The sequence below is a fragment of the Athene noctua genome, chromosome 25 (genome assembly GCF_965140245.1).
Source record: "Athene noctua chromosome 25, bAthNoc1.hap1.1, whole genome shotgun sequence".
Taxonomy (NCBI): Eukaryota; Metazoa; Chordata; class Aves; order Strigiformes; family Strigidae; genus Athene; species Athene noctua.
In genome coordinates this window covers 7,831,560-7,844,902 of record NC_134061.1, presented here as the reverse complement: position 1 = coordinate 7,844,902, position 13,343 = coordinate 7,831,560, and the positions used below count along the sequence as shown (strand labels likewise).

The window sequence follows — 13,343 nt, the reverse complement described above, 5'->3', positions numbered from 1 at the left end:
AAAGATTCATACCGTAGGCTATGTCCTCCAGCCCCAAACACCTTCTTGGCACGCCGCTGGCCTCAGTCCAGCGCATCAACATTTTCCTTCTCTGGTGGAAAACTGGATGCAGTATTCCAGATGTGGTCAGGTGAGTACAGTGTAAAGGGGACTAATTACTTCACCAGCTTTCTTGTTTGCACTCCTGCTGATAAGAGCCCGGGATGCTGTCAGCTTCCCATCCTGCCATTGTGGATTCTTGGGAAATAGTTGGTGGGATTCCTATGGAGCTGCTGTAAAGGGCAAAAGAGCTCAAGAGAGCTCACAAACATTCAAGGGAAATCTTCAAGCACAGAAGTGGTCCATCTGAATACACGGATTTTATTTAATTTAATGGAGTTTATTGAATCCCAACGAAAAGAGTGGATTTTTCAACAGCTGCACTGATATTCCTCCCAATGCCAGTATTTGAGTTGGTACGTGGTCATTCCAAAGCCCAAAGAGTGGTAAGGTGTTTTGTAATTTCCCTAGATGGCCTTGTTGGAACAACCACAATCTGCTCCAATGGAAAGGTACACAGTTTAGCATTCTCACAGAGGTATGCCGTATTCCCATGAGAGTGAGAGACCCGTCTGTAGCATAGATACAGCTGAGCAAAAGGACTGGAGGGAACAGAATGCATTTACTTTGTAACTTTATTTAGAGAGAAAATAATAGGTGGCCACTAATATTCCTGAAAGCCTTTGGGGTTTAATGGCAGGAGGAAAGAAAAGAATCTATAAATGTATTTAACGTTATGGATGCTGGTGTCAGTGGGTGGGACTAGCAGGAGAAATGCACCTCCCTTACATTAAGGAGAGATTCCCATCCTATAGGTTGAGGTGCCTGCTCTGTAGGCATCTGCAAGCAAGCTGGGTTTCTGGGTTTCCACTGTCGGCAGAGGAGATCCAACTGACACCTCGGTGAAGACTGGAGGACCGTTTGTCTCACCGTGTGGTCAGCAGTGACTCACTTGTCAAGATGTCCCTGAGTCCATGGAGCCTCACACAACCAGCTGTCCCGTTAAGACCTCCGTGAGAAGCCACCTGCATGGGAGGCAGCACAAGTCCTGTTGGCTGGTGTCCGTTCGCAGGTGACAGAGGTCTGTGCAGCAGCCCAGGGTAAAAGTGTCTCACCCTGAAGCAGACAGCCACTTCTGGCCTCAGGGATCAGGCCCTACATGTGCCAGGTTCTCTTCGCTGAGCAGAGAGGGTCTCAGGAGACCATCCGGGCTGTGGGCATCTGCAACACAGAGTTGAACTTCACACAGGTGGAGCCTGAGCTTGGCAGCAGAGCTTGACTTTGTACCACAGTGAAACAATGCTCTTTCATCTTCCGGTTGCAGAAGCATTCGCTTTACCAGGAGAGGGACAGTGGAAATAGTAATTACAGGAGAAGCTGGAAAAACTGAAGTGGCATGTGAAAATCAGGATTATGGTGAATGATCTCACTGGTGACCTTCGGTATTGTGTTGACTTGGCTGGCTGCCAGATGCCCACCAAGCTGCTCTAGCACTCCCCTCCCTCAGCAGGAAGGGGGAGGAAATAAGGACAGGGAGATGACGCACCACATAGCGTCATGGGCCAAAGAGACTCCTCTTGGAAAATTAATTTAATTTATTGCCAATTAATAACAGACTAGGATACTGAGAAATAAAAACCAAAGCCAAAATCACTTTCCCAACACCTCTCTTCTTTCTAGGCTCAACTTCACTCCCGACTCCAAGATGCTTGTGGCTGCTGTTCTGTATGAAATGCTTAGTTCTTCCTGCAAACAGGGAATGAGCATTAGTTGCTCTTCCTCTCCTTTGCCTTCCCCACACCTTCAATAAAAAACAGGAGTCTCTTCAAGAAGTGAAGTGATTTCTTTGACACTTCCATCCAGTGGATTTCTTTTCTGATGGAAGGAATGGAAATCATAACAAGGGGAAGAAAGCCCAGTCAACACACCTATTCACTATCAGTTTGTGTATGCTTAGTCTGAAAAGGTGACTGTAAATGACTGTTTCTTAAGTGAGAGGGGCAGCTGAGCTCCTGCAATGAAAGTGACAGCTTCCTACCTGAGTACCTGCAGAAGAAGTAGGAAGTGGGGTGGGTTTTTTCTCGCTGTTTTAGAAGAAATGCCTGGTATATTTTTGTACTCCTAAGGAAGTAATGGCAATGGAAATTCTAAATATTTTGCTTCTGAACCAAAGAATAAGGACAAAATACTCTCAGGTATCAAATATCCCTTTGTTCCTGGTGTTTCCAGTGAGCTGGTAAAACCTGTACAGCTACCAAAAATGGAATTAAGGTTTTTGAACTACGTATTCACAGACAAGCAAAGATTTACTTCTTCATCAGCTCAGCCAGCATTCCAATTAGCACCTCTTTCACATCTTTATTCCTCAGGCTGTAAATCAGGGGGTTTAACATAGGAGTTATGGCTGTGTATACGAGAGGCAGAAATACCATAACCTCCTGAGAATAACTGGCTTTGGGCTGTAAGTAAATGAAAGCCCCACTTCCACAGTACAATGCTACAACAGTAAGGTGTGAGGAACAGGTGGAGAAAGCCTTGTGTCTGCTCTCTGTAGAGGAAATCTTCAGGATGCTGGAGAAGATGCACGCATAGGATACCAGGATGAGACAAAATGGTGCAAAGATGACCAGCACTGTGGCTGTAATGATCTGCTTTTCATACAAAGATGTGTCAGTGCAGGAGAGAATAATGAGGGGGGGAATATCACAGAAGAAGTAGTTAATCTTCTTGGGCCCACAGAATGGCAGTGTGAACACCCAAGCTGTCTGCACCACAGACACAAAAATACCACCCGAGAACGACAGCAGGACCAAGGAATGACAAACTCTGCTGTTCATGAGGACTGAATATCTCAGGGGGTTGCATATGGCCACGTAACGGTCATAAGCCATGGCTGTCAAAAGGTACCATTCTGTAGTTCCTAAGAAAACCACACAGTAGAGCTGAGTGGCACAGCCCGTGTAGGAAATGCTCCTGTCCTCTGACAGGAAGTTTACCAGCATCTTGGGGACAACGGTCGACGCTGTGGAAACATCCAGGAAGGACAAGACCCGGAGGAAGGAGTACATGGGCGTGTGGAGGGTGGGGTGCAGTGTGACCATGAAGATGAGAAGGTTCCCAATGATGGTGATGGTGTACATTAAGCAGAATGTGAAGAACAGCAAGTGCTGCAGTTCTGGGTGGTTGGACAGTCCAGAGAGGACAAACGCCGTCAGCAGGGTGCGGTTTCCTGGTTCTGGTCCCTCTGTTGGCTTCATCTGGGAGGAATCAAATGGACAGACTGTCAGAGGGGTAGTCGCTGCACCAAGATCAAGCTGCTTCAGCCAGTTACTGAAGCGAGGAGTCTCTTGGGAATCCCTGGAGAGCCACTGGATCAAAGGGTGCAACTCTAGAGCTGGCTTAGCTGGGCAAAGACAGCAATGGCTGCGTGTGCACATGATGTTAGTGCTCTCTAAGTGTCATAGTCTGGGATAGTGACCAAGCAAACAGTGATGAAGAGTCGGTATTAAAGGCTTGGCCCCATCATGGGTGTAGGGTTAATTGTGTTCCCCCCAAATGTCAGCTCTGTGGTCCCAACCAGTTCCACACGTGCTTTCCGCACTGAAGGCAAAGCCCCGTTGACAACAAAAACACCCACAGTCCAAAAAAAAAAAAAAAAAGCAAACACAAACCAAAGCAAAACAAAATACCCTTTGTCTATAGACAGGCAAAGGGAGAAGGAATAATTAGGGGGAAAGATGCCCGTAGAGAACACTAAGGAAGCGCAGAGGCTGGAGCTCTGTACTGTCTATCTGCTCCATCAGCCACGTTGCCTCATTACCTGATGATCGTTGCTGTCTGTGTGATGCTGATAGGATATTCCCGCAGCGCTGTGCCGGCCGTGGGAGCTTTGTCTTTTCTCACTGCCCAGAAGGGGAAACTGCTGCACAGAAAGAGAGAAGAAATTAGCCTGCCACAGAGGAGAAAGTGGTCATTAATTCTTGTCATCTCTTGCCAAAGGGGCAACCAACCACTGGGCTACACCAGTAAATCTCAGGGCACAGAATGCATTTTGGCAGCAGAAATGTGTCCGTATATGGGGGCAGAGGGGGGAAGCAGCTTTCCACTGTACACACATGGACCTGGTCAACAGATGACAGCACACAGAGAAGGTCCCATCAGGAAAGCAAGAGCGCTGCATACAGCCCTGTCATGATTCACTCACTCCTCGCACTGGCTCCATCTAATTTATCTTTCTGCTATAACTTAACTCACACAAACCCCCTTTTTGTCTGTGGGTTTTTCTGATATGAACGTGAAAATTAAAACTGTGGAACTGTAAACCACCGATGATTTTGACTTACAAGCACAATAAAGAGACCATTAACCTTCCCAGGCATTTAAATGTCTCTAGTATTTTTTGACTGTTTGCATTCACGTAGAAATGACAGAGCACTCTGTTACCTGAAGGTCCAAATGTTGAGAGATCCCTCAACATAACCTGTGCATAACAGAGTAGAGAATGACGTTAAAATTCCCTGCAGTTTGTCATGGCACACATTCACACTAGTTTTCTTAACCTGCTAGATCCACTGGGCTGAAGAAGAATCTAATTCCTCCCTCTGATCCCTTGTGAAAGTTTTGGACTGTTGCTTTGGTCATTAGCTGTTAATTAAAGTCAGTAAAATGCAGAGCAGTCATTGTTTTACTGACAGGTTAGCATTTTATTCCCTAATGCAGAACACCTCTCAGAAACAGCTCTCACTCGGTGTAGTTCTTGTTCAGTGGCTCTGAGGACCTTTCAGTGTTGGTCTTAGTTCTTCCTTGGATTTGCTTTATCTATTCACAATACGCATTCTGAAGTAAGTGTCCTACCTTCAGCAGCTCTGCCATCCAGTGCCTCCAGAACGGACCATGCAAACCTCACTAGAAGAATTTCCTCTCTTTTCTTACGTAGGGGCAGTGTTGGGTGATCGATGACTCCAACGGTCAGCTTACACTGCAGATTTTAAATTGCATTTCAAATGCAGATGCCCTCCTGCCACAGCTTGAATAACCTGTGACATTAGCACATGATGTATCCATGGAATGCCAGGCATGTTTTCTCCAAAGCACCATAAGCAGAATTTACTTATCCCTCACACAGACACCATCAATGTCGGTTGCCAAAGACTTGCCTCACAGAGAAGAAGAAGAAAAGGATTTTGCCGAAGTTCTTTCAAAATAGTTGTATTGGGTGCAACTGAAAAGTTAAAGACCTTGATGCATCTTTTTCTTTTTTTTCTTTTTTTCTTTTTTTTTCTTTTTTTCCAAGAAGAGCACAGTTCAGCTAGAGAAACGACTTACTCCAGGTTTAAGTAGAGTCTCTTGAAATCCCTATTTCCCCTATGGGTGGGATTGATTTCAGCTGATTTTAGAAATGTCATAACTGGTTCTTCAGGCTGACTGCTCCCTCTGTGGGCAATGGGAGGTAACAAGCCAATTATATACTTAGAGTAGCAGATGAAATGCTGTTTGGAACGGCACCTTTCCCTCCAGTGTCTGTAAAGTGGGACCGGAGTGACTCCTTCAGACTTAGGCACATCATGTCTTACATGTCTAACACTATGAATTGTGCATCCTCAGCCATCTGATGATCAGTTGTTAATGAAAAAGGTCTGAAAAATAGCTGAAAACCTCAAGGGGTGTGTGATTCAAAGGGCAGCATTAGCCTGATCCAGCCTACGGCCTTTGTCTAATTGGACTGGATGAATGTGGGGGCAGTGCTGTCACTTGTACCCGAGGTTTCATTCAGATCTAGCGACTCACATTTAAATCTTCAGTTGTTAACTGACGTTAACTTTGAATCTTTCGCCCCCTTCCCTTTTTCCCCCTCTTTTTTCCCCTTTCTTCCTTCTTTGCCTCCTTCCTTTCATAAAAGTAAAATTAGAAAATCCATGCCATTACTGGCCATTTCCTGTCAATTATAGTGGGAAAAAGCAAATAACGAAACAAAAATCTGATTTGACTGTAATTACTGTATGTAAACGTCTACCTAGCACCAACCTAAAATAAGCTCTGATTATCTATTCCGTAGTTATGTTTCACTTAAATTTAGTTAAGCTCTGTTTTACAGATGAGAAGCAAATTTCATGAAATTTAAAGATTTGGTCATTGAGTACAAAAGTTTTATTTCTTCCCCATTTCAACTGCTTTCATTTCACTTTTTTTGCCTTCTACCTTATTTTCACAGTCAAAAGTTCTCGTTTTCCATTTTTGGCTTTTCTGCATCACACAGACAGCAACGATCATCAGGTAATGAGGCAACGTGGCTGATGGAGCAGATAGACAGTACTGAGCTCCAGCCTCTGCGCTTCCTTAGTGTTCTCTACGGGCATCTTTCCCCCTAATTGTTCCTTCTCCCTTTGCCTGTCTATAGACAAAGGGTATTTCGTTTTGCTTTGGTTTGTGTTTGCTTTTTTTTTTTTTTTTGGACTGTGGGTGTTTTTGTTGTCAATGGGGCTTTCCCTTCAGTGCGGAAAGCACGTGTGGAACTGGTTGGGACCACAGAGCTGACATTTGGGGGGAACACAATTAACCCTACACCCATGATAGGGCCAAGCCTTTAATACCGACTCTTCATCACTGTTTGCTTGGTCACTATCCCAGACTATGACACTTAGAGAGCACTAACATCATGTGCACACGCAGCCATTGCTGTCTTTGCCCAGCTAAGCCAGCTCTAGAGTTGCACCCTTTGATCCAGTGGCTCTCCAGGGATTCCCAAGAGACTCCTCGCTTCAGTAACTGGCTGAAGCAGCTTGATCTTGGTGCAGCGACTACCCCTCTGACAGTCTGTCCATTTGATTCCTCCCAGATGAAGCCAACAGAGGGACCAGAACCAGGAAACCGCACCCTGCTGACGGCATTTGTCCTCTCTGGACTGTCCAACCACCCAGAACTGCAGCACTTGCTGTTCTTCACATTCTGCTTAATGTACACCATCACCATCATTGGGAACCTTCTCATCTTCATGGTCACACTGCACCCCACCCTCCACACGCCCATGTACTCCTTCCTCCGGGTCTTGTCCTTCCTGGATGTTTCCACAGCGTCGACCGTTGTCCCCAAGATGCTGGTAAACTTCCTGTCAGAGGACAGGAGCATTTCCTACACGGGCTGTGCCACTCAGCTCTACTGTGTGGTTTTCTTAGGAACTACAGAATGGTACCTTTTGACAGCCATGGCTTATGACCGTTACGTGGCCATATGCAACCCCCTGAGATATTCAGTCCTCATGAACAGCAGAGTTTGTCATTCCTTGGTCCTGCTGTCGTTCTCGGGTGGTATTTTTGTGTCTGTGGTGCAGACAGCTTGGGTGTTCACACTGCCATTCTGTGGGCCCAAGAAGATTAACTACTTCTTCTGTGATATTCCCCCCCTCATTATTCTCTCCTGCACTGACACATCTTTGTATGAAAAGCAGATCATTACAGCCACAGTGCTGGTCATCTTTGCACCATTTTGTCTCATCCTGGTATCCTATGCCTGCATCCTCTCCAGCATCCTGAAGATTTCCTCTACAGAGAGCAGACACAAGGCTTTCTCCACCTGTTCCTCACACCTTACTGTTGTAGCACTGTACTTTGGAATTGGGACTTCAATTTATTTACAACCAAAATCCACTAATTCACAAGACACTAAGAAAGTCTTATCTCTCGTTTACACAACCGTATTTCCCATATTAAACCCCCTGATTTACAGCCTGAGGAATAAAGATGTGAAAGAGGTGCTAATTGGAATGCTGGCTGAGCTGATGAAGAAGTAAATCTTTGCTTGTCTGTGAATACGTAGTTCAAAAAACCTTAATTCCATTTTTGGTAGCTGTACAGGTTTTACCAGCTCACTGGAAACACCAGGAACAAAGGGATATTTGATACCTGAGAGTATTTTGTCCTTATTCTTTGGTTCAGAAGCAAAATACTTAGAATTTCCATTTCCATTACTTCCTTAGGAGTACAAAAATATACCAGGCATTTCTTCTAAAACAGCGAGAAAAAACCCACCCCACTTCCTACTTCTTCTGCAGGTACTCAGGTAGGAAGCTGTCACTTTCATTGCAGGAGCTCAGCTGCCCCTCTCACTTAAGAAACAGTCATTTACAGTCACCTTTTCAGACTAAGCATACACAAACTGATAGTGAATAGGTGTGTTGACTGGGCTTTCTTCCCCTTGTTATGATTTCCATTCCTTCCATCAGAAAAGAAATCCACTGGATGGAAGTGTCAAAGAAATCACTTCACTTCTTGAAGAGACTCCTGTTTTTTATTGAAGGTGTGGGGAAGGCAAAGGAGAGGAAGAGCAACTAATGCTCATTCCCTGTTTGCAGGAAGAACTAAGCATTTCATACAGAACAGCAGCCACAAGCATCTTGGAGTCGGGAGTGAAGTTGAGCCTAGAAAGAAGAGAGGTGTTGGGAAAGTGATTTTGGCTTTGGTTTTTATTTCTCAGTATCCTAGTCTGTTATTAATTGGCAATAAATTAAATTAATTTTCCAAGAGGAGTCTCTTTGGCCCATGACGCTATGTGGTGCGTCATCTCCCTGTCCTTATTTCCTCCCCCTTCCTGCTGAGGGAGGGGAGTGCTAGAGCAGCTTGGTGGGCATCTGGCAGCCAGCCAAGTCAACACAATACCGAAGGTCACCAGTGAGATCATTCACCATAATCCTGATTTTCACATGCCACTTCAGTTTTTCCAGCTTCTCCTGTAATTACTATTTCCACTGTCCCTCTCCTGGTAAAGCGAATGCTTCTGCAACCGGAAGATGAAAGAGCATTGTTTCACTGTGGTACAAAGTCAAGCTCTGCTGCCAAGCTCAGGCTCCACCTGTGTGAAGTTCAACTCTGTGTTGCAGATGCCCACAGCCCGGATGGTCTCCTGAGACCCTCTCTGCTCAGCGAAGAGAACCTGGCACATGTAGGGCCTGATCCCTGAGGCCAGAAGTGGCTGTCTGCTTCAGGGTGAGACACTTTTACCCTGGGCTGCTGCACAGACCTCTGTCACCTGCGAACGGACACCAGCCAACAGGACTTGTGCTGCCTCCCATGCAGGTGGCTTCTCACGGAGGTCTTAACGGGACAGCTGGTTGTGTGAGGCTCCATGGACTCAGGGACATCTTGACAAGTGAGTCACTGCTGACCACACGGTGAGACAAACGGTCCTCCAGTCTTCACCGAGGTGTCAGTTGGATCTCCTCTGCCGACAGTGGAAACCCAGAAACCCAGCTTGCTTGCAGATGCCTACAGAGCAGGCACCTCAACCTATAGGATGGGAATCTCTCCTTAATGTAAGGGAGGTGCATTTCTCCTGCTAGTCCCACCCACTGACACCAGCATCCATAACGTTAAATACATTTATAGATTCTTTTTTTTCCCTCTGCCATTAAAGCCCAAAAACTTTCAGGAATATTAGTGGCCACCTATTATTTTCTCTCTAAATAAAGTTACAAAGTAAATGCATTCTGTTCCCTCCAGTCCTTTTGCTCAGCTGTATCTGCTATAGACGGGTCTCACACTCTCATGGGAATACAAAAAAAATTGAGGTTTTATCTTTCATGTCTTTGTGGAAGGCCTCAGGAAGAGTTTTCATGCCATCAGGTATATGCGTATGGACAGGCTTTTGTTCAGAGCTGCAGTCCCTGTTGCGGGCCAGCATGCATGCACTGTGCAGAGCTTACTGCCAAGGTCTCCTCTGAGCCACTAACGATGCTGAGATAAAATAGTCCAAATTCATAATGATGCACACACTGAGATCATGACAGTTGTACATTCCATCTCTTACCTGACAGAAAATTAAATGGAGGAAGGATCATGTATTTTCAAGTACAATAATTTTGTTATTTGGTGCTTTGCCAGCAGTTCCTAATATACCAGAATTTCTACTAGAAACAAAGAATCATATCTTTAGTCTTTCATCAATTTAGCAACTCACAGTTTCATCAAATAAGAGCTATCTCCCCAGGAATTCCTCCCCTAGAATCCAGAATTTTTTCCAAGTACAGTTTAAAGAAACTGACAGCAAGGGTGACTGACTAAAGATAGAAGTCTCTGAGAGCATCAGAGAGAGAAAGTGTGGTGGGGAAGAGAGAGAAAAAGCAAGCAAGCTTCGCTTTCTCATATGAGTAGAGTGAGGAGAATTATAACTGCCCTTATGTTTGGTGGTGAGTGAAGTCCAATTCCCTGGTGTTGGGTTGGTACCTGCTGACTTTTATTCCTTTCTTTTTTTCTTTGACTTATCTGGTTTTGTTCTGCTCAGACCCCAGAAATACATGAGAAAATTATGTTGGTTCTTACAGCTTCACTAAGGGCAAGTCATGCTTGACTGATCTAGTGGCCTTCTATGATGGAGTGACTGCATCAGTGGAAAAGGGAAGTGCTAGTGATGTCATTTACCTGGATTTCTGTAAGGCCTTTGGTACAGTCCCCAGCAACATACTTGCCACTAAGTTGGAGACATGGATTTAACTGTTAGGTGGATAAGGTATTGGCTTGATGGCTGTGTCCAGAGTTACAGTCAGTGGCTCAATGTCCAAGTGGAAACCAGCAGCAAGGGGTGTCCCTCAAGGGTCTGTACTGGGACCAATACTATTTAATATCTTCATCAATGACACAGACAGTGGGGTTGAGTGCATCTTGATCGAGTTTGCAGATGACACCAAGCTGAGTGGTGCAGCTGATTTGCTAGAGCAAAAGGATGCCATCCAGAGGGACCTTGACAGGATTGAGGAGTGGGTTTGTGTGAACCTCATGAAGTTCAACAAGGCCAAGTGCAAGGTCCTGCACCTGGGTCAGGGCAATGACTCCTCAGAATCATCACAACCTGGGGATGAGTGGATTGAGAGAAGCCATGTGGAGAAGGATTTAGGGATACTAGTGGATGACAAATTGGACATAAGCTGGCAATGTGCACTCACAGCCCATAAAGCCAAGCATATCCTGGGCTGCTTCAAAAGAAATGTGGCCAGCGGGTCAAGGGAGGTGTTTCTCCCCTTCTACTCTGCTCTCATGAGACCCCACCTGGACTACTGCTTCTAGATTTGAGGTCTCCAGTACAAGGAAGACATGGACCTCTTAGAGTGGGTCCAGAGGAAGGTTACAAATATTATCTGAAGAGTGAAACACCTCTCCTGTGAAGAAAGGCTGAGAGAGTTGGGGTTGTTCAACCTAGAGAAGAGGAGGCTCTCCTGAAATGCTGGAGGTGACAAGCTTCTACCCTTCCTTCTCTTGGGGGTTTTCATGTACCTCTTTTTTGAGGGTTGTGGTGTCCCTCCTTTTCAGACATGAAGGGGCTCTGGTTTTTGGTTCTGCTGCAGAGTGTCTTAAATTCCCTGACCTTTGTAATGCAAAGGAAGTGTCCTTTGCAGTTCTGTAGTTTGCCTTTCCCTTGCAGGTCTGTAACCTTTCATCTTGTTACTGCATCAATATTTTTTGAAACCCTCTGTTTGAGCGTCCTTTCACTTATTGAACCATGTTCTTAATCTTGTGGTGTTCTCTTCATGGTCTTGAACCCACAGGGACAGATGGTGCTTTTATGATGGTTTGTCTGAGGAAGCAAACAACGTCAGCATAAGAATCCCTCTTTCTTTCCTCACATTTTTAAAATTCAAGTTTATATTGGCAAAACCAAAATTTACTGCATGGCAAAGAAGATAAGTAATTTAAATTCACAATAAGCATTGCCTAGTAATACACATGCAGAAGAAAGAATACTCTTCACTTTTTTTTTTTTTTAATTAGGAAACAAAAAGTAAAAATTAGTCTGCAGCACAGGGTATCTTTCCACTTCTATTTTTTTTCCTTCTAAGTAGAATGTGAGCAATAGAGTACTGACTGATTTCTAAGCACAGGCTGGCCACTGACTGGTAATCTGAGTGCCAGTAGATAACCGAGTGCAAAATGACTACTAGCCTGATCCCTGGAAAATGCCTGATCCCTGCAAAATGACTACTACTGATCCCTGGAAGTTATGATATTGATGTCCAGTGCTTGTACACACAAGTGGTTTAAGTGCTTTGAGAAGTGCGCTTAAGAAATTATGTGCCTTTCTCTCTGAAATCTAGTTCTAGGGCCCCAGTAGCTGAAAGTGGAGAAAGGGGCAAGAGGCAGGCTGTTTAGAGCTCCTGTGCAGCAAGCAGGAACTTGAGCCATCAGTAAAAAGTTGTGCATGTGGGACTGTCTCAGCATTCTTTGTGCAGCAGCTATGTGGATGATTGATCACTGGTAATTGTACTTACACCCCTGAGACCTCTGATACCATCCTATGCCAATGCTCAGCTCTCAGATACATCCTCTTCATTAGGGTTTCTGTGTCTGAGTTTTTAATTTATTAAGGGTTTTGGGGTTTTTTTTCTCATCTGTCTCCCCCCCTTCCCTCTTTTTAATGCTGAATAACTGCTGACAACATATCCTCACAAACTAGATCAACTTTCTACTCCAGGTTACAGAAAGCACAGAGAAATAGATTCATCCACATTGACAGAGATTTTAGAACTGTATTGCTCCTTAGGCTGGAAGGTTACCCCTTAACACTCCTCCTGCTTCCTCAACCCCTGAGCAAGAAGTTAAACATGGGTGTGTCTTTCATTCCTGGCTAGGAGCTGATGGACAGTGCTGCTCCCTTGTTCTCCTTTGCATTGCAAAAATGCAGCTTGGGGATGTGAAAGGGAAATGTGTCACAGACTTCCCTATGAATGCACCACTCTCACATGTGTAAATCCACTGGAGTACCTAGTTGATTATTTGAAGGGACCACCTTGCCTATCTCCCACCCAAACTGTGAACTCTTCTTCAGTATTTTCTCATTAACATTTTATTCAGCTCTGTTGCAGAACAGTGTTTCTGCTGTGAAGGATAAAAGAAGTGCAACACCTTGTCTTCCCTTGATTTCTGAAATCCTTTTTCTAAGATGCAAGTTCAGGATGGGGGAAAAAAAAAAAAAAAAAAAAGCACAAATAGAAGCTCATGTTATATTTGAAGAAAACCTGAAAGCATATATATAAATGTGCTATATGTTTATGTGTAGCTATCTAGCATTTATAAAGCTAAATAGAAATGGCTACAGCTCCCTATAAAAGCCCTTTCATATGTTTCATTGGTGATGTTGTTCTAAATATTCTGCTCTCCTGCTTCTCAACCCTTCAAGCAGATTGAGACATGATGTTATTCTCCTGATGAAGTAAAGGACAAATAATATTTCAAATGCTTAGGCTCGCTCTTTGAGGCCAGTTCAGATTCTCTTTAATTTCTATGCAGAGGCTTTCCCCTGTGGTTTACACACCTCTCACTCTC

General features: G+C 44.6%; 2 protein-coding genes across 2 annotated transcripts; one reads left to right on the top strand and one right to left on the bottom strand.

Annotated features, from left to right (window-relative positions):
* Nucleotides 1–2,345: 2,345 nt before the first annotated feature.
* Nucleotides 2,346–3,344, bottom strand: LOC141970130 (olfactory receptor 10A7-like). The gene has a single exon (XM_074926504.1). The coding sequence runs from the start codon at nt 3,294–3,296 to the stop codon at nt 2,346–2,348; it is 951 nt and encodes a 316-aa protein (XP_074782605.1). The 5' UTR covers nt 3,297–3,344.
* Nucleotides 3,345–6,826: 3,482 nt separating this feature from the next.
* LOC141970131 (olfactory receptor 10A7-like) lies at nt 6,827–7,825 on the top strand. The gene has a single exon (XM_074926505.1). It carries the CDS (start codon nt 6,875–6,877, stop codon nt 7,823–7,825), a length of 951 nt encoding a protein of 316 aa, XP_074782606.1. The 5' UTR covers nt 6,827–6,874.
* The last annotated feature ends 5,518 nt before the right edge of the window (nt 7,826–13,343 follow it).

What these genes read in the sequence shown, in the direction of transcription:
- LOC141970130 (XM_074926504.1), bottom strand. Translation starts at nt 3,296, where the DNA reads ATGAAGCCAACAGAGGGACCAGAACCAGGAAACCGCACCCTGCTGACG.
- LOC141970131 (XM_074926505.1), top strand. Translation starts at nt 6,875, where the DNA reads ATGAAGCCAACAGAGGGACCAGAACCAGGAAACCGCACCCTGCTGACG.